This window comes from Arachis hypogaea, chromosome 3, assembly GCF_003086295.3.
Source record: "Arachis hypogaea cultivar Tifrunner chromosome 3, arahy.Tifrunner.gnm2.J5K5, whole genome shotgun sequence".
Taxonomy (NCBI): Eukaryota; Viridiplantae; Streptophyta; class Magnoliopsida; order Fabales; family Fabaceae; genus Arachis; species Arachis hypogaea.
Genome location: NC_092038.1, coordinates 9279274 through 9299506, shown reverse-complemented (window position 1 = coordinate 9299506; position 20233 = coordinate 9279274). Strand labels below are relative to the sequence as shown.

Here is a 20233-nt window from a genome sequence, read left to right as displayed (position 1 = left end):
GACCCGAACAGTCAGGTGCGAGGCGACCGAATACCGATCCGGACATGCGTTCTGGACATCTCTCTACTACAGCTGTGTGAAGAAGCTTCGGGGAAGGTGCGTTCTGTCCTTGCGGGACCCACTTCTGACACGGTATATAAGGGGAGGGTCCTACCCCTCCCCCAAGGTACGACACACACCACTTTATGCCCCTTTTTTTCGCCTGCACACTCAACTGACTTGGGCGTCGGAGTGTCTTTGCAGGTGACACCCCCCTCCACACCAGAAACTCGGGAAGTCGGCTGCTCCAGCTCCATCTCTGCAACCCTGAACCAGACAGAAACCCCACCTTACCATCCGAGGAATCTCCCTAAACCGTCTGGTACTCGAGCTACCGAATAGAATTCTAGCTTGTACTAGTTTGGTTACTCATTTCCATTTATTGCAAGGACTTAGAAGGACACGATGAAGCGTACAAGTACAACCTGAAATTGATTATTGTCGTTTGCTACCTACGTCTTTACGAAAGAAGGGAAATGAAATCTCAAGCCGATAGTTTTACTTGAATATATATATATTCACACTTCAAGTAGCATCTGCATCAGCAGAACACTGTACACTGTACGAAGAGCATGGCCAATAACAAAGGTCAAGATTACAATCCAAATCAAAGGCAGCTACAAAGGAAGACCCAACAGCTATCAGAAACATATAACCATCAACTAAGAACAACTATAAGAAAACATCTGGTTCTATGAACCCGTATAACTACGCAAACTTTGTATGATCCCTCCATATTCCTTTCAAAAACTAACTTCCATTTTCATCTTCATCAATTCTTCTAGCTCCCCTCCTCATTCTTATATTTTAAATTTTAACTACTGCACACATGTTAACCACTTCAGTGCATATCCAAGTTCCAGAGCTAATGTTGTTCGCATATATATTTCAAAAACGCTCTTGCATCCCAGAAATCACAGATAATCATTGACTTTTCTTTTTCTCCTTAAATATTGCGTCATTTCTTGTCATCCAGATTGACCATAACACTGCAAAGAAAGCAACACTCCATTTCTCTCATCTCCACTTTGGCATCATCCATTGAGTTCCAAGGTTTGAAGCCACTCACCCCAAAGTTTCCATGAAAACCTGCAATTGATAAATGTGTTCTAACCCATCCTTCTTCATTGCTGCACAAGACACATACCCAAATCTCTACTTATATAATATTCATCCTGCAAAGGCTCTCTTTAGTGTTCACAATTCCTACATGTACAAACTATGCAAACGTCTTAATTTTCAGTCATGTGAAACTATAGCTTGTAATGTCCTCGGTGATCTGATCCTCTTGGTAAGCGCATGTTTGGTTTACATGTCACTAGTTAGTTTAACAGTTAAACTAGAAGCTTCACAAGGTGGAGTGTAATTTGTCCAGCTTTTCAAAATACGTTTCATGCAGGGCCAAGTAATTTATGATTTTATTCTACTCGATAGTTTTTTTCGCAATCTTGATATAAATCAATCTTATACTTCCTTTTCTTTGGGTCAAACAATGTTTACTTTTTGTTATTAGAAAACGTCCAATTCTTTTATTAATTGCAAGTTTTTATTTTTATTAGAAATGTGGCAAACGAAGTTCTTTTAGAAAATGTTAACCAACGTAAGATGTATTTATTTATTAGCAGCTAATAAACATACATGGAACATTCAATTATAGGGTAAATGTAACGCTTGCAGGTGTTACTATTAGTAATTAGCATGGTACACTTCAATTTTATTTAACTCACCCTTTTTAAGCTTCTTCTAACACATACCCTCTTGTGTGTATTGTCAACCAATTTGATGCGGAATAGTAACATGGAAACTTGGTTCATCTTTATTATGCTCTTTCTTGGTGTCTCAATAATCATCAAACGCATACTTTACCTTGTGTTTCCACGGTATCCCCTCCCTCCGGGGCCTCCAAAAGTGCCTATCATAGGTAACTTCAAATTACTCCAACGATTCAATAAAGATCCTAAGACTGTTCTTGAGAAACTTCATGCCAAATATGGTCCAATCTTTTCTTTTCAAATGGGCTCTCATACCGACATTTTCATTGCCAATCGATTCCTTGCGCACCAAGCATTGATCCAAAATGGCAGTACCTTTGCGGACCGCCCTGTTGCTGTTCCTACCAAGAAAATCATTAGCAGCAATCAAAATGACATCCTTTTTAGCTTCTATGGTCCTGTATGGCGCGCTCTCCGGCGAAACCTCACTTCAAATATCCTCCACCCTTCACAGGTCAAGTCCTATGCAAATGCACGCAAATGGGTTTTAGATATGCTTCTTGATCGATTAAAATCTGAGTCGGGGGCTAGCAACCCCATAAGGGTCATTGATCATTTTCAATATAGCGTGTTTTGCTTGCTCAGTTTTATGTGTTTTGGTGACAAGCTTGATGAGAAGCAAATTAGGGAAATCGAGGATAGTCTACGCAGCATGCTCTTGAGCTTTACTAAGTACAATGTCTTGAATTTTTGGCCAACAATCACAAGGATATTGTTTTGGAAGAGATGGAAGGAATTCTTGCAGCTAAGAAGAGATCTAGAAGCCTTGTTGATTCCTTATATTGACGCTCGAAAGAAAGCCAAGCAAGAGAGACTTGGCAAGGATGGCAAAGAGGACAACACAAATGAGTTTGTTTTGTGCTATGTGGATACTTTGTTGGATTTGCAACTCGTGGAGGAAGATGAAGGGAGCAAGCTTGATTATGGGAATATTTGCACCTTATGCTCAGAGTTTCTAAATGCCGGAACAGATACTACTTCGACAGCATTGGAATGGATCATGGCAAATTTGGTGAAGTACCCTCAAATCCAAGAAAGACTTGTGGAGGAAATTAGAGAGATCATGGTTGAAGGAGAGAACCAGGTGAAGGAGGAAGATTTGCCAAAATTGCCATATCTAAAGTCTGTGATTTTGGAGGGTCTACGACGCCATCCACCACTGCACTATGTGGCTCCTCATAGAGTAACCAAGGATGTGGTTCTGGATGGTTTTTTGGTTCCTACCACTGCCTCTGTAAATTTCTTTGTGGCTGAGATAGGTAGGGACCCTACAGCTTGGGATGACCCTATGGCCTTTAAGCCAGAGAGGTTCATGGACAATGGAGGAACAACTTTTGATATAATGGGAAGTAAAGAGATAAAGATGATGCCATTTGGGGCTGGGAGGAGAATGTGCCCTGGATATGGTTTAGCAATTCTCCACTTGGAGTATTTTGTGGCCAATTTAGTTTGGAATTTTGAGTGGAAGGCTATGAGTGGAGATGACATTGATTTGTCAGAGAAGCTGCTATTCACAACTGTGATGAAGAAATCCTTAAAGGTTCATATATTGCCTAGGAAATAATTAGCATCAATTATTAGTTCCATTGTTCTTAATACAAAAGTCTATATATTCTTCCCCACTTTTTATGCTTTTTCCTAGCTATCAATGATTTCTACATTGATCCCACCAGCAACATATCCAATAAATTAGTTAAAAGGAAAAAATATAGTAATGAACTCAGTAACAAATTTTAAAATGAAACGAATTATGTGAATTGAATGTTAAAACAATACAATTACACTAGTCTTGTTTAATCAATATCTCTATTTACCTCAAACTAAACAATTACAGTTCCAACGCACTCATAAAGAATGCAGTTCTACTTTATTGAATGGTCTGTGAAAGGATCATGGTTGATATCAACCCCCTGAGCTGCAAGGATCCAAGTCCTGCAGTATTCCACACAAAAAAATGAGTGTAATTGCTTCAATACAGTATTCCAGAATGTACAGCGACGAATGGTGACATCGGAAGATTGTAATGTCTTCATTAGTGCCATGCTACACTTCAAGATGGTGCAAGGCTACTTTACCATCAGGATTAGCACTAGTTTTAGGGTATTTGACTTCCTCTGTTTCTAAATATTGAATGAAATCCATTACCACGGGATCAGTCCAAGGAGCTCCAAATGGAGCTTCATCACCAGCAATCCACCCCAGATGGCCACCTTTTGGTGTAACTATTAACAAGCAGTTCGGATTTTCCTGCCATGATAAAACAAATTATACTCAACCAGGGAGTTAATATAGAACAAAGAACATGGAAACCCCAATACATTGACAAAGACAAGAAAACAAGATATCTTTCTGTTCTAAGAATATGTTGTTTAGTACATATATGAAAACTTGATGGTCGACTATTAACTTGTTAAGAGTATCAATCAATGTATACTTAGTAATGTAATAAGAGGAAGCAACGACATAAAAACTAAAAAGCAAACGAAGAAGCAATTAAAATCGTGTGGTCACCATGTGAATTCCATTTTTTATTTTTAATTTTGTCTATCCCAACGTCCAAATCGTACCATTTATGATTTTCTCTACTGTTGAAAAAGATCATTACATTTCCATCTATGTACATCCTTATTCCTCCCTTTCCCATTTTACATCTCCTTATCATTTACCAATAACATTCTAGTGAAGAAATGGTAACATTGAATTCCATGATCCAAGGAAAAGAAGCTGCACATACCTCGATATCTTCACGAGGAATTCCCCTAGCAGGAGCAATTGGATCATTTGCGGCCTGTGAAGAAACAGATTGTTTCTGGTTCAGTAAGTTTATAGCATATACAAAAAGGGAAAAGGTCACTGAAAAACAACCTATTAATTATGCTCAAAGTCATGAATTTGTGTTTCACAGGGTGAGTTCTTGTGGGATATTGCAAGAAAATTCTAATAGGTAACATAAAATAGAATCAATGAATGTAGGCGGCAAAAATACAATGGAAAGGAACATGAACCAAGATAACAATGCAAAAAGCAGCTTTTGTTTTAGATAAAAGAATGGCACAACGAATATCAAAAGAATAATAGATAGCCATTTTTTTATTCTAAAAAATTTTGTACCTGGATGCAAAGCAGAGGGGTTTGAACATGTTTCACGGAATCTGAACTACTTGAACTAGAATAGTATTCATCCACAGACTTGAATCCAAAAGAAACTGCAAATTCTCATAGCATATAATAATTCACAATCCATATCAAATTTATATGGTGTCTAATAAGTATGAGGCACATACCACGGGTTAGTCCATCATCAAACTCCCTAACAGACTTGGCATTGGCTGCCATAGGAATGTTGTATTCGCCACCAATATCTTCAAAGAGTAAAACATGCCTGCACCCAGCCACAAAAATGAACAAGACATCAATCATACTGTGAAGTGCAGCAATCGATCCATCAACAACACATGTAAGTTTTTATCACTTGTTGAAAATCGTGCGAAGGGACTTTGCAAGAGCCTTGTCGTAGACATTGTTAAAGCCTTTATGGAAGTCCTCATCTGCCACTACCAAATTGAAAGGATTACACAATGACACGGCGCCAGAAAGAGGGCAATTGTAGCCTTCCTGAAAGCAAAGCACTCCAAAATTAGTTCAATTTGGAGATTAAAAGTTCGAATGCAATCAGAGTAACATTTTCTATCTGTCAAACCAATCATCGACACACTTCTATTTTCCTGATCCCTAAATACAGAAAGCATTTGCCTAAGGAACAACAAATGCATATTCATAACAATGCCAATCTTCAGGTTATGAAAAAATAATCTTACTCACCTGACCCAAGTAACGAACAAGAATATTTGCGCCAAGTGACCAACCAACTGCATACACATTGGCATTAGGGTATCTACCAGTGACATGGGCAACAACCTCGCGAATATCTCCCAGAAACGAAGCTGAATAGAACTGCACATCACTATTACCACATCACATCACATACAACACTAAAAAGTTCTATCAACACGGATTCAGATTCGGTAAGAAATAAAAAAAAAATGTATAACACAAGCAACAATTACCTGTGGAGTAGTAACAGGACTATCCCCACAACCACGGCTATTGAAAACCACCACGCGCCACCCTTTGCTCCGAGCTTTATTTAACATGTGCCTCACATAAGAATCTCCACTACCACCAGTTAATCCTGGCTGCAAAAATAAATACATAAATAAATCACAATTTTCAAAATTCCATTATTATCTTAAAAAAAAAAGACCAAAGGAAAAAAAGAAAAGAAAGAGACACTTAAGTTGAGAGTACGACTGCATTGAATTCGTTAACTTACTGGCAGAGGTAACCAACCAACTAACTAACTAACTAACTAATTCAGTTATAGAATCAATTCGGTAACTGATTCAGTTACATAACGAACCAGCAAAATGAGGAGTGGAGCATCGGGGGGCAGACGGCGGTCGTCGCCGGAGACCCAGTCAAGGGCGACGGCACCACCATCTTGTGTCCGGAGGCACTGACGGCGGAGTCTTATGTCAGGAATTGAGCGGTAGAACGAGGCAGAGATGGTCTCGATGTGGCGGTTCCATCCGAGGAAGGGGAAGGGGTGGTAGGGGCGAGACAGCACGTGGGAGAGAGCTGGGAGGAACTTGTCACGTGCTCCACCGAGGATTTCGAAGGAGGAGTGAGGTTGTTGGGGTGTAGTAGTAGACATTGGTGAGGCGGAGGAAGAGGAGGACAGGTGGAGGGATCTGATTAGTGCGTTGGGGAGTGTGCGAGGTGCATATTGTACAGAGGCCACCACCAATGGGAACGTCAATGAGGTACCTGCAGTCACTGCCCATGCCATTCCTCTCCTTTTCTGTTTGCTTTGGAGTTTGGACCTTTCTAGTTTTTAGTTTTTAGTTTTTACAGTCGGACTCTTCCTGTACCAAGTGTCCAAGTGTTTATTGGAGAGACTTGGAGCCTCACCCTATGTTGGAAATTTTGTATACGTGGTAATCTGTTAGGCCCAAAACAAAATGCAGTACCAATACCAAGGTCAAACATTGACCTTCTTAAACTAAATTGCTCATAACTCATAGCTCGTTAACCTTCCAATTCCGCTGGAAGCATGCAGCAATCCATTGATATTAGTGGAAAACTTTTAACTGAACTCCGACCCACGACAAAATACTGCTGGATTGAGGATACCGTAAAAAGTTATTAACCTTTTTATTAAACCGTTATATCTACTTCATTTATAATAAATATTGTTTTAATATAAATATTTTTTGATAAATAAATATGCAGTTTTTTGTGTTTAATTAATTAATAATAATATTTTTATATAAATATAAATAATATTTTTATTCTAGTAATACTTTCGATCTATTATAATTTATAGCTTTTTTTTCTTCTTTTTCATTCTTTTTTTTTATTTTATTTTTTTGGACTGTAAGATATAATGTTAAGTAAAACAACACAATAGTAGATACTTAAATAGTAATATTAGATAAACAGAAAAAAACAATTAAAATTTATTTTATTTAATTTTTATTTATTATTACAATAATTAATAAATATTAAATAGGATAAATTTCAACTATTTTTAACTAATTTATTTTTGTTACCAAATATTTTTTATGCTTAAATTATTTAAGAGGATCATGTATTTAGTTGGATCTTTGTTAAGGAAGATGATTATGTGGCAGATCATATTAATTTCTTTGAACCAAAAAGTGATTTTTTACGAGAATAGAAATTAATTGTTAATTTTCAGCTCACAAATACTTAAGAATTTAAGACTAGACAAAGAAAATAAAAAAACAAAAAGCTACTACTTGTAGGAAATTTTGTGGTTTATGATAAATAGTTAAATACTAATTAAATATTTCCATTTTAGACATTTGTACACTAATTAAAGAATCAATGTTAAAAACTTAAGAAATAAAAAATAAAAAATATTTGTTAAATATCATCATTCTATAAAAAATTTCTAATAAATATTCTTAGATATATTGAAAAAGAATACAAATATAAAATTTCTAAATAAATGATATATGATATTAATTATTAAATGCATAAATTTTACTTTCTCTGTAAACAATTTATCTGTTTATATTCTTAACAGATATCTTTTCAATCCCTTATATAATTAGCATGACCTAAAAATAGCACTGGTTAAAAACAAATTTTTCATATCACAACTCACAAGTAATATATATTGATGAACCAACCCACATAGGTCCGACCCGACATCAACCGGTTCGACATTTGAGTAAAAGAAATCAGAAACAAAGAAACGAGACAGGCCCGTCAATGCTCTGCGAGCAACGAGAGTGGTGAGCTGATAAGTGCATTCTGTCTGAAATTATCAAACTCTTCAAACGAATGCATCAATGGTTAAAGTAGTCACGTAAATACAAACAATCCTGAATTCTGAGACCCTTTCTCTTTCTTTTCTTCTCCGCATTCCAGCTTAGAAAAGAAAACAAAGGGGCGATCCATTGGGAATACTCACAAAATCTATTTTTCTTTCTTTTTTTTATTTTTTAAAATTTAATTTTGGTAAAGAATGGAAGAGGCAAAGGCATTGCAGCAACATCAACAACAACTACTGTTGCAGCAGCAGCAGCAGCAGCAACAGCAACAGCAACAACATCAACAACAACACCATTTCATGCTGTTACAGCAATTGCAGAAGCAGCAGCAGCAACAGCAAGCACAAGCAGCTGCAATTTCTCGATTCCCTTCAAACATCGACGCCCACTTGCGACCCATAAGGCCCCTCGGTCTCCAACAAAACCCTAGCCCTAACCCTAATTCTGCGCCTAACCCTAACCCTAACAATCCCATCCTCAATCTGCAGCAGCAGCAGCATCACCAGAACCCTAATTCCAATCATGTCTCGCAGCAGCAGACCCAGCAATCGCAAACGCAATCTCAAACGCAGCAGCATCAGCAACAACAGCAACAGCAGCAACAACAGAAAGCGATTCGCCCTGGGAACCAGATGGAGCTACAGATGGCATACCAAGATGCATGGCGGGTCTGTCACCCTGACTTTAAGCGACCATTCTCTTCTCTTGAAGATGCCTGCGAGAGGTTCGTTTCAATATGCATTATGAAAAATGGTGCTTTTCTTTTTTCAGTTTTTAGCCTTTTAATTGCTAAGCGAAAATTAAGGAAAGTGCGGTTTTTGAGTTTCAGTTAGGCGTGTTATTCCCCCTCCCCCACTCACAATTTAAAAAACATGATACTTTTAAAGATCAAAGTTGATTAGTATCAAACTGCTTATTTGGTGGTTGTGGATTTAATGATGCGAGTATTTTGTGGGATATACTGAGATAATTCTGCCAAGTCTTCCGTATAAAATAAGAGTTGTTTTTAATGCTGCATGCTACATTCTATATAAGTTATTTGTTTAGTATCACCTAATGATTGTGGAAGGTGGTGCTACTTTGAAGCACTTGGCCTCTCAGCAGTCTATAATTTTACAAGTGGCTGGTGGTTGTTGAATAGGCTTGTTTGATTAGTTAATGTCCTTTCCAGAAAATTAGAGAGACATGTTGGTTATTGACAAATTGCATTTGGATTTACCTGACATTAATGAGATTCAGTTTATAATCTTTGTTCTCTCTTCAATCCTTCCTTTTTTATGGTTTTGTTTATGCTTTTAATATAAGAGAATAGTCTTTGAAAGGGTATAATGCCATTTCTTGTGGAAAAGGCTATTTAATTACTTATTGTCACCATTAGAATAGTTTGCAGCTGAGAATGTGAGTGTAGCTCTTAAATAAGTAGTATTCAAAACAGGGTACAATACCTTACACACATAGAGATGAGTTGGTAGTGCTTTGCTTGGTGCAACACCTGGAAAGTATTTTGTGTTTGAACTCCTCAAGGCAGCGGATCTGATATGTTTATGAAATTGTATAATCTTAATTATATATGAGAACTGAGAGTATGATAAATGTTAGGACTTAGGAGTACTCGACAGATAAAGATAAGGTAAACCAGTGATGTAACTTTTTCTTCTTTGAAAATTAAGATTTACTAGTTCCCAGTGATACTATTGAGTGAACACCTTTTTCCTTTACACCTTAAACTGGGGTGTGATAATTGTCCAATCCAATAAATATCAATTTAATTTGTAAATAATACAGACACATGTATTGGATGTTAGCGTTGCTTGCTTTCATTGAACCATTGAAGAGATTCATGTTACTGTGGATATTAATAGCGGTGCTTAAATTGTATTATAATCTCATCAACTGCCAATTGTTTGATGTTTGAGCCACCTTTGGCTGTCCGTGGTATTCTGCTCATGGCCAAGTGCCTCACACTGGTCATGGGGTGGCTACACCTTATTTGCAAGCTGACTAAATATTTTCACCATTTGCCATCTAATAAGCTCAAAAAAAGGCTGAGAACTACATTTTGTACTAATGTGTAAGAAAAGAAGTATATCAGGTCTTCTTTGGTGGATCTTAATTTTAGCTGGGATTAGAAAGATACTAGAAGTAATATTGACCTTGATAGTGCAACTTTGATTAATTTTCTTTTCTTCAAATTAGTCCAAGCTGTGATTCAGCCAGAAATGTCAATGTTTTTTCTGTCAGAATCCGATGGTATCACTTGTGCAGTTTCATTCATTGCAACCTGATCCTTTTTTTGGAACTGCCGTGCACGTTCTGCAAATTCATGTTGCTTACCCATTTTCTTTCCTTTCATATTAATTTCAAAACTCTTTCTCCCGTTTTTTAAAATCTTCTGTTACAAGTATCTGATGCCATGTTAAGTTTTCTCGCTTTGTAGCTTTGCCCTTCTTATTGTTTAGCATTTGTATCTAGATAATACTGCTACTTCACTTTCTTTGTCATTGATCCAACTTTAAGCTTACTATTCTTAACTAACAACCTCTCGAGTTATTTGTTTATGTTTGGGACTAGTTATTATCTGTTTGTGTCCCTATTTCTAACTTTTGTTTATATTGTATATTTTCATTTATGTTTGGGACTAGTTATTATCTGTTTGTGTCCCTATTTCTAACTTTTGTTTATATTGTATATTTTCATTAGCAGTCTTAATTCTACAGAACCTATATCATTGTCATTTAGATCAGAGTCAATAATTCCTTTACCATGAGTCTGCTAACACACTAATTTACTTAAATCAATATGGAAATAACATTTGGAGTTGCTTTATGTAAACTGAATATTTTGAAACTCTGCCTTTGTTATTGCTGTACTGCAAGTGAATAATGTCTTCCGGTTTAGTGAATTTTTTTTAGCCAAGAGATTTATGGGGTATCTTGATAAGCCTGATGTGCAAGTCATGTAGGACTTACCTGAATGAACGAAAAAATTGTATATATTAATCACTTCATGTCTTAGTTTATAATGTTAGATATATAACTATTTATGTGTCTCTATATAACAGCTTAAACTGGGATAAATGGTTTCATAGCATGATATCATAGCTTCTATAATCAAAAGTTCTAAAGGTCGATCCTTGTTACTTTCAAGAATTTCAACATAGGCAAAAATAGACCTATGCACAACTCGTGCTTCAAGCTCAAAAAAGAGGTTCTTGCGTGAGGGGATGTATTAGATACATAAGCATTCATTAACCATTACCTAAGAGCTTAAACTTTTGGGATAAGTAGTTTCATGATATATAATTTATTATTTAATTTAATGGTTTGATAGATAAATTGTAATCAATTGTTGGAGATGGGGATGCATGTAAAACTTGCTACATGTCCATCTCTCTAAGTATTTGTGTATCCTCATTGGATTTCATTGAGATATGCCAATGTTCAAATTTAGCTTACATCTAAGAAGAATTTTCATTATCAAATATTTTATGGTAAAACGACAACTTGTGTTGGGATTTTGGAATATGGGGATTGTATTTAACATGTGTAACTAGCCAGAACTGGTGCAATGAAGTTTGATCTTACATGGATTTCTTATGTTTCAGAATTCCCTGAAAAATTTTCCTCATGCAGATTATTGCCATATCATGTTGTGGCAGACTATGAAGCAGAAGAGGATGATAGGATACTGGATTCTGACACCACTGGCCAGATGCTTTCACGGTCCCAGCAGTGGGATAATAATATTGCTGCTAAAATTGCTGAGTTCACAGCAACTTTTGAGAAGCAGGCACTTGCCTTCAACATAATAACCCAAAAAAGAGGTTTGGGGGAATTCCGATCTGAGGAGAGATTGATGTTTGAGCAGGCACTTCTTCAGGAGGAAAAGCGAGCTATGTTGGAATTAAGAGCTGAACTAGAGTCCAGGGAGAAGGCTGGTCGTGAAGCCCACGAGGCTAAACTTCGGATGGCAATGGTCCAGGCAGAGCAGGCTCGGGCTGATTCACAGTCTCATGCTGAAATGATGTCTCGAACCCCAATAAGAGGGAGTGCACTTGGGTCCCAAGGGAGCGACATCGCAATTGGTCATGACATGAGAGAGCAGGATCAGGGAGGCAATGCAGGTGAGATGATGAATGGATGGGGAAACAATGCTCAGAGAGAAGAGAAGGAGCCATCTGATGATTTCTTAAATGATGAAGCTGAAAATGGGGACACCGGCACGCAGGATGGCTGGCGTGATGTTGGTGAATTTGATCTGAATGCTAGGTGATTCTCGACATAGATCGATGAATAAAACCTTTTGACTGATAGAGCCTGAATTATGCGTAAGGAAACAACATTCATTTTTTATAAAAAAAAAATGATTATTCTGGGCATCATATTGATCTTCAAGCTGCTATCTTAAGATTGTTTTTCTCAATCTATGTCCATTGACAAGTGCGGAAGATAAAACTGTTAAACCAGTATTAGATTGGATGAATATGAAGTTATGCTCGCCATATAGTGCAGTGCACATGATCTCCATCATTATGTCCAAAAGAATGTTATATCCATAAGCATACAAATGTTCAATCAAATGTATATCTCTAGTTTTATGGGAAACTGGTTTCATTGTTGCTGGTGATCTAATATGTTGACTACCATTTTTCTCATTTAAAAGATTGAGGTAAAACATGTAGTTTAATTTCTTTGCTCTGAAGCAAAGTTGTTTTCAGTTACTCATGTGCTGATGTGCATGGCAATTTGACTAACAAGTGTTGGTAGTTCCTGCCAAGTGATGTCAGCTATTAATGTGCAAGAATTTGTTTACTGAATGATGTGCACTTTCCGATAGATAATTCACGTGTAAATTTTTTGGCATGCTCTGATATCTTTAGTATTTTATGAATCAAGAGTCACAGATGTCAAATTCTTTGTTTTTTTATTAATTTTTAGAAGCAAAGATCTTAGCTTATTTTGTTTTTATATTTTTGGACAATAATGCAGTGTATTTGTAATGAGAAAGCGAGATGCACTATATTTTGTTAAAGAAATGATATTTGTACTGGTTTTGGTGTACACATTTTTTTATGGTATCAAGAATATTTTTTTTCACTTATTATCAATAATTTTTAATATAAAAAATAATGTATATAAAATTACCACATAACATTTCTCCCAATATTATTTTGAGCGATTGCAGTCACAGAACCTACATGTGGTTTAGGAAGTGAACCTTCCAAATAAATAATTATGATAGCGATGTTAAAATTACATAAGTTTTGCGTCACGGCTTCAGCTTGTTACGTTTCGATGTGGAAATATACATAAAGTTCGTGTAGTCCATACCAAGAATGTGTGTATTGAATAAAGGTGTTCCACTCGTTCGAGATAAGATGTGGCATGACACTGGCATCCTTTATTAATTTTTGAGAAATCGTCGTTAAATGTAATGTTACTTTGTAGTTGCCAAGTCTTCGTAGCTGTACTTTAATTACGTTGAATAGTTAACCAAACCACCTATATGGCTATATCTACATGCGATGGAGACATTGAATACTATTCCATGTAGACTTTAACAGACTTGAAGCTTTCCCATGTTTTTGGCACTACATCTCATATATCCCGCCATCCCGCAACATAGGGAAGGTAATGGCAGAGAGGACCAGCTACTTTTCTCACAAATGTAAAATCTGAAATGTGAGTACTAAGTAGGTGACGCATTTATTTAATGTCGGGGTAGCATTAAATAAGAGATGCCGTATCCTTAAAAGGTGACATCCTAGTTTTAGTGTCTTCATTGTCTTCTTACCAAGTTGAACAGGTTCCCTGATTTGTTAGCACAGCATTCTAAGCGTAATATAACAGTAACCTTAGTTGGAGGGGCTACAATCGAAAATTTAAGCTAATATTTGACTCAATACTTAGAAGAAATTATTTTAATTTGAAAATAAATCATGAATGAGTTATTTGAAGCATCAATAAACAAACAAAAAAACTCCACATTTAGAATAAGGGAAAAGGCAAGTAATGCCTAAAACATGGGAAAATATATCACTTTGGCCAGTGTAAACTTACTCTAGATCAAGAGGGAAAAAAGGTAGAGTAACATCTACGACCGACCAACATTCATCTTGCCTTTCGTTCATTTCTCTCAAGCACACATCGCACAAACTAGAAATATATTGCCAAACAATCAAAAGTAAGCTAATTACAGTGAGAAAATAAAGAATGAGGGGAGGCAGTGACAGTGAAGCTTTGTCAAAATGTAAAAGATGCAAAGAATTCACATACTTCTAATAGGTTCTACAAAATGTTAGGCAGCTGAGAATCCAATCTATGTTGCAATTCCCTGATTTTCAGAGACAACTCTGCCTTCTGTTCCTTGTAGCTCTGGAGCAAGAATTCTTTCCCTTCAATTACCTCTTTCAACTCTCCTACTTGCTTTCTAAGCATCTCGATTCTCTCCTCATCATCCCTTGTTTTCTCAGGGGACTCCAAATTATTCTCCCCATCTAGATGGCCATTTGCATGGCCATTTCTAGCCTCAGCTGGCCAGGCAGCGACGGTGGAAGATTTATCGTGTGGAACACGTCCAACACAGTGATCAGCGATTGCTTTCCTCAGACGTTGGATCTCTCTCTCCGAGTCAAATAACTCTCTGTTTGCAGATTCAAGCTGCATTTGCAAATGAGAAGATAGTCCGAGCTGAGCATTGAGTGAGCTTTGCAATTCAGCTATTTGATCTTGCATCTCTAGGATCATATCATCTCTTCTCTTCAATTGTTGCCGCAGTTTCTGTATGACTTCCCGCTTGCTAAAAATATCGGACCCAGATTCAGATACACATGGAGAATCTGAGCAGTTTGAATGGTGGAATGGCTTCGAAGGCAATTCAAGACGGTCAGGAGAGCATGCCCACATGACACCATTTTCCTTGTTATATTCAGTAGCAGGAACAGTCACCAAAGGGAGGGCACCATCAGATTCACTCAATGTCTGGCCGTTTGGTGGGCACTTAAGTTCCATACGACTTCCAGTTCCTATACAGTCACATATACACAGTAAACAGCACCATTAATATAAGGATAATGGAGAACAAAAAAATGGAACCAGATTCACAATCTACAATCACCAATGCTTGTTTATCCAAAAGAATGTGACTAAGTAATGGTTTTTCCCATAAAATATAATCACTAAATAATGGTTAATGATTCATGTAAGTTTACTGGCATTTCTCACTAAGCAGTCAACTTCAAATCATGGCCATCAACTCATTCACATAATCACATTTAAGAACTTTACGTAGCTTGAAATCTCTGAGCTAGTTGTGTAGTTAGAATGACTTGCTGATAAGACATCTGAAAATACCAAATAAATAATTTTATTCCACTAATGCAACTTTTTTACAACCAACACGTGGTCTACAGATTGCTGAGCTTAAATTTTGGTTCAGAATATTTCTTGTCCCCAATATTATCTAGAATTTCCATAACATATTAGCATATATATGTTAACAAGTAGGTACCAGAGACAAAGACAAGATGAAAATGAAACAAACAATAGATAAGAGTGAAGAGACGTTTGATGATGAGCATAATAGGATTTTATTAAACTCAAAATAATACAATTAGGCTAACACAGGAAAAGAAGAATATGAGAGACGAGTAGATAAATGAAACAGAGAAAGTGCAGTGAAAATTTCCACAAAATGAACAAACAATATAAGGTAAACTATCCAAGGAGAGACATAATACTATAATTGACCATTCAACACTATGCAAATAAAAATGATCTTTCGAGCATAAATTAAACCTGAATTGCAGCTGAAGCAGCCATGATTATCTTGTGCATGGGAATATCCATTAGACTGCATAAAGCAATCTGGGGATTTCCTCATGTTGAAAGGTTTTCCATTTCCTGAATTTTGAAAACAAAACTATGAAGTTACAATCCATTATACATATCAGTCTCAGACAAAGTACAAAACTATGCAAAGTTCATGGGTAAGACACTGTTTCCCAATTTGGATAAGAGATTATCAAGACAAAGAAAAGCAAAAAACAGAACATGAAATTGAAAATTTTAAATCCTCCTAACATAACACAGGACATAAGGACCTTTTGGAACACTAGTTGAATTCTGCTTTGGCTTCGAATCAAGTGCCTGCTTCAATTTGTAACCAAGACGAACGGATAATGTACTCAACAAAGCACCGGCAGCAATAAGAATCCAATTAGGCCCTTCAACTTGAGTAGAATGATTTCCTTTTTGAACTCTAGACACCCCACCGTTCTGCGGTTTCATTTTAATCTTAATATGTTAAAAAGACCGAATACAACGTTGTGGGTTGCCCAGGTAAACCCTACAGAAACAGTAACCACCAAAGATTCAGTTTCATTACCAACATTTGAAAAACATGAAAAACGTGACTTAACAAAAATTAAGCGAAAATAAAACTCATTAGTACATATCTAACAAAAAGATTCCTCGTATCATTCTATCACCACAAAAGAACAAAATTAACCTTCTAAATATTTTATGTAATACATGTAGTTTTGCCCTAAAAACATACCCCCCCCCCCTCCCTTTTTTTCCAAAACGTTGCCTTCACACCTAAATCCACACAAACTCAGAAAAAAACTTCCCAAATAGATTTTTAATTTTGGGGGTAACATTAAATGCTAGAAACATTGACACTTTTTTAAATTTCAAAAAGTTCATAGAAATAAGAGGAAACTAGAAATCTCAGCACCTTCAGAAGATCTCAACCGTGTGTTCTCCATAAACCCTTCGTCATTTCTTATCCCATTTCCAACCACAAAATTATAACATCGTCGCCGAAACTAGGTCAATTAGAAAAACCACGCTCCACAGAGAAACCAGTGCAAGCTTTCTAAATGCGAAGATTAAAAAACTAAAAACCTAATAAATAGGGAAAAAAAAAAGAAGTAACACATAGCCAAATAAGAAGAAAAAGACAAGGAAAAAAAAAGCAGGATTAGAATAAGAAGTTATACGAAATGAAAAGGAGTGAAACGGAGCTGTACCTCTAGGACCACATGGTAGCGCCGTCGTTGTAAACGGAGAAAAAACGGTGGCGAAAAAGAACGAAGTAAGAAGTGAGAAGGGTTTTCTATTTTTTTTTTAATTTATTTACTTCTTTTTTTATTGAGAAGAAGGATGTGGAGGGAGTGCGGCTAACGAAGAAAGCCAAAGGAGAGTGTAGAGTGAGAGAGAGAGAGAGAAGAAGTGTGGCGTGTTTTTGGTTTTTGTATTGTGTCATTTGTGTTCGGAAAAGTAATATTTGACTGGTACAACAAAGAGAAAAAGAAAATAATAAAAAAAGAATAAATAAAATTAAGAGATAAAATGAAAAATGGAAGATGCGAAAAAGAAGAATATCGTTACAGAAGCTTGGAGGTTAAGAACAATCTCGGCAGTACATACTTATATTTTCTTATACTTTATTGTTTATTCCCTGTGTGACACACACCAGAAGTCCAGAACACATACCCACACCTACACGTTCCTCTTATCATAAGGTCATTCTGAAATATCAATTTGTTTGTATAAAAATAAAAATATAAAAATGCGAAAGATATTTATATAAAATAGTTTAATTTTAATACGTTGATATTAAAATATAAAAAATTATATATTTATTTAATTATATTTATTTTTAGATGATTATTTATATAATTAATATAAAAATAATTATTTTTATTTATATAATATTATATAATTAGATCTGTAGCTAAAATCACGTTACAGTATTAAAATTAAATTTTATATAAAGATATACAAATATTTTTATGTAAATAAGTATCTAAAATTACAGAATTTAAAAGAATTGTAATTTCTTATGTTCGTGTATTTATGTGAACAATTACCTAAAATATAGAACTTAGAAGAATTGTAATTTCTTATGCGCTCTCTTTTTTGTTTTATGTCGGATCTCAATTTCAATATCTCATGATAGAGACATAAAAAAAATTCTCTCATAATACAATTAGAAATAGTACAGATATATCACACATTAAATAAAAATTGAGCGAAACCATTATTGATTATTGTATGGAATTATGATTAGGAGACTAATGCAAACCCACTTCACTTACTTTATGTTTGTTTTTTAGTTATAAATTATAATAATGTGATGTGATGAAAAGGACATGAAATCCATCCTGTTATTGTTAATTTGTTATTTTTTTTTTTGTAATTGTTTTGCAAAAGTTGCTTTACGATTATTACCGTATCAATTTTTTTATATAAAGTATATTTTTTATTTGGAACTATTTTTTTAACTAACAATTTTAATAAAATAGTGGATGAACAAAAACTAACAATTTAAATTGTTACGGTAAAAAGAGCAAGATAAATTTGAAAGAGAATAAAATATTAACTCATTAATTAAAAAACTAATTCTCATTATTTTTCTATAAAAAACTATTCCTATAATTCACCCTAAAATTTAAAATATAATAACATGTAAATAAATCAAGTTGGGTTGATTTAGTGATTAGTTTATTAGTCTAATTAAATAAATATCGAGAATTTTAATTTCACTTTGTGCATGCAGCAACCTATTTTTTAACATTTTCTGCAAGGCATCTGGAATGAAAGTAAATCTTGAAAAGTCCAAAATTTTTTGTTCTAAGAATGTGACTGTTCGTAGAAGAGATATTTTTACTAGTGTTTCTTCAATACGTTTTGTTTTGGGCTTAAGAAGATATCTTGGAGTTATCCTTAATCATTCTCGTACTAGTAGGACCTCTTTTCATTCAGTGATTGAAAATGTGAGGAAAAGATTAGCTAATTGAAAAGAAAGACTTCTAAATAAAGCATAGAGACTTTGCCTAATCAATTTTGTTGCAGCATTCATTCATGTCTATGATATGCAGGTATCCTGTTTTTCAAATTGAGTTTGTGATAAATTGTCTTGTATGATGAGATAGTTCCTTTGGAAGGGTCAAGTTGATGGCAGATATCTTTCTCTTGTTAATTGGAAGATGGTGGTCACTCCAAAAAAAATTTGGTGGCCTGGATGTTAGAGATCCTGCATGTGCAAATATATCTTTACTTGGTAAATTGGTTTGACAATTTTTTTATTGTCAGGACAAGCCTTGGATTGCTCTATTGAGGACGAAATATCTGAGGAATGAGGGAGTTTTAGATGGTCCTGTTCCTTGCAACGCTTTTCATGTTTGGAAGAGTATCTCAAAGGCTTTTGATACATTTAAGGATGTCTTCTCTTGGTGCATTCGGTCACTTGATCAATTCTTTTGGTTTGACAAGTGGAGTATTGAGGGTCCAATTTCTCAAGATGTCCGTTTTGTTCATATATATGACACTGATTTAACTATTAGAGACGTTTGAAAATATAGCCAATGAAATCTCCATGTTGTTTTCTCTAACATTAAAGAAGATGTCAGACAGTATTTGAATGCTTATAATTCGGATTTGAATGTTGGGGAGAGTTCGAGTTGGGCGTGGGTGTGGCATCTTCTAGACTCTACTCAGGTAGGAGTGGATACAATTGGTTAGCTAAAATAAAATTTGACTCGAATGAACGTGATAATTAGTTGTGAATATGGCGACTGCATATTCCTGAGAAATACAAGTTCTTGATTTGGTTCAATTTCCATAACGCTATTCCTACAGCAGAGTTTTCATTGGATCGTGACTTAGCTTTATCTAGCACTTGTCATTGCCTTGGTGTCAGAGTGGTTCTGAATCTATACTTCATTGTCTTCAGAAATCGGGAGTGTCCTAGTGCCAAGGAGATCTAGAACCGTTTAGGCCTGTATTCAAATAATTCGGATTTACGTGATTGGCTCTATAGAGGTGCAAGGAGTGAAGATGTTTTTCTTTTTTTCTAGACCATCTGGTGGATTTGGAGAAGTAGGAATCATGACTTGTTTAATACAGATGACTCTCGGAGTGCTAGTAAATTAGTGAGTTTGATTCGTAGTTCAGTAAGGGAGTTCCACACCATTTTTTGCCATGCATAAATCGTTGTCTCCTCCTTCACTTTGTCTGCATTGGGTTCCACCTCTCATTCATTCTGTTAAATTGA

General features: G+C 35.6%; 4 protein-coding genes across 5 annotated transcripts; 2 read left to right on the top strand and 2 right to left on the bottom strand.

The window, feature by feature from the left end:
- Positions 1-1081: 1081 nt before the first annotated feature.
- On the top strand, positions 1082-3430 carry LOC112789350 (cytochrome P450 89A2-like). Its single transcript, XM_025831199.3, has one exon. The coding sequence runs from the start codon at positions 1822-1824 to the stop codon at positions 3373-3375; it is 1554 nt and encodes a 517-aa protein (XP_025686984.1). The 5' UTR covers positions 1082-1821; the 3' UTR covers positions 3376-3430.
- A 112-nt stretch (positions 3431-3542) lies between these two features.
- On the bottom strand, positions 3543-6842 carry LOC112789351 (embryogenesis-associated protein EMB8). Its single transcript, XM_025831200.3, has 8 exons — positions 6232-6842; positions 5879-6007; positions 5634-5765; positions 5284-5426; positions 5096-5193; positions 4923-5017; positions 4546-4599; positions 3543-4058 (listed from the first exon to the last, which is right to left on the bottom strand). Exons 1-8 carry the CDS (start codon positions 6658-6660, stop codon positions 3855-3857), a joined length of 1284 nt encoding a protein of 427 aa, XP_025686985.1. The 5' UTR covers positions 6661-6842; the 3' UTR covers positions 3543-3854.
- A 1204-nt stretch (positions 6843-8046) lies between these two features.
- LOC112789349 (uncharacterized) lies at positions 8047-12989 on the top strand. Its single transcript, XM_025831198.3, has 2 exons — positions 8047-8897; positions 11806-12989. The coding sequence occupies exons 1-2, from the start codon at positions 8368-8370 to the stop codon at positions 12443-12445; spliced, it is 1170 nt and encodes a 389-aa protein (XP_025686983.1). The 5' UTR covers positions 8047-8367; the 3' UTR covers positions 12446-12989.
- A 1330-nt stretch (positions 12990-14319) lies between these two features.
- On the bottom strand, positions 14320-17664 carry LOC112789348 (uncharacterized). Of its 2 annotated transcripts, XM_025831195.3 has the most exons (5): positions 17205-17661; positions 16910-17079; positions 16275-16519; positions 15970-16074; positions 14320-15197 (listed from the first exon to the last, which is right to left on the bottom strand). In XM_025831195.3, exons 3-5 carry the CDS (start codon positions 16459-16461, stop codon positions 14461-14463), a joined length of 1029 nt encoding a protein of 342 aa, XP_025686980.1. In that variant the 5' UTR covers positions 16462-16519; positions 16910-17079; positions 17205-17661; the 3' UTR covers positions 14320-14460. The 2 variants fall into 2 exon arrangements, with proteins under 2 accessions (XP_025686980.1, XP_025686981.1); XM_025831196.3 differs by lacking the exon at positions 16910-17079 and having other exon boundaries at positions 17205-17664.
- Between the last annotated feature and the right edge of the window lie 2569 nt (positions 17665-20233).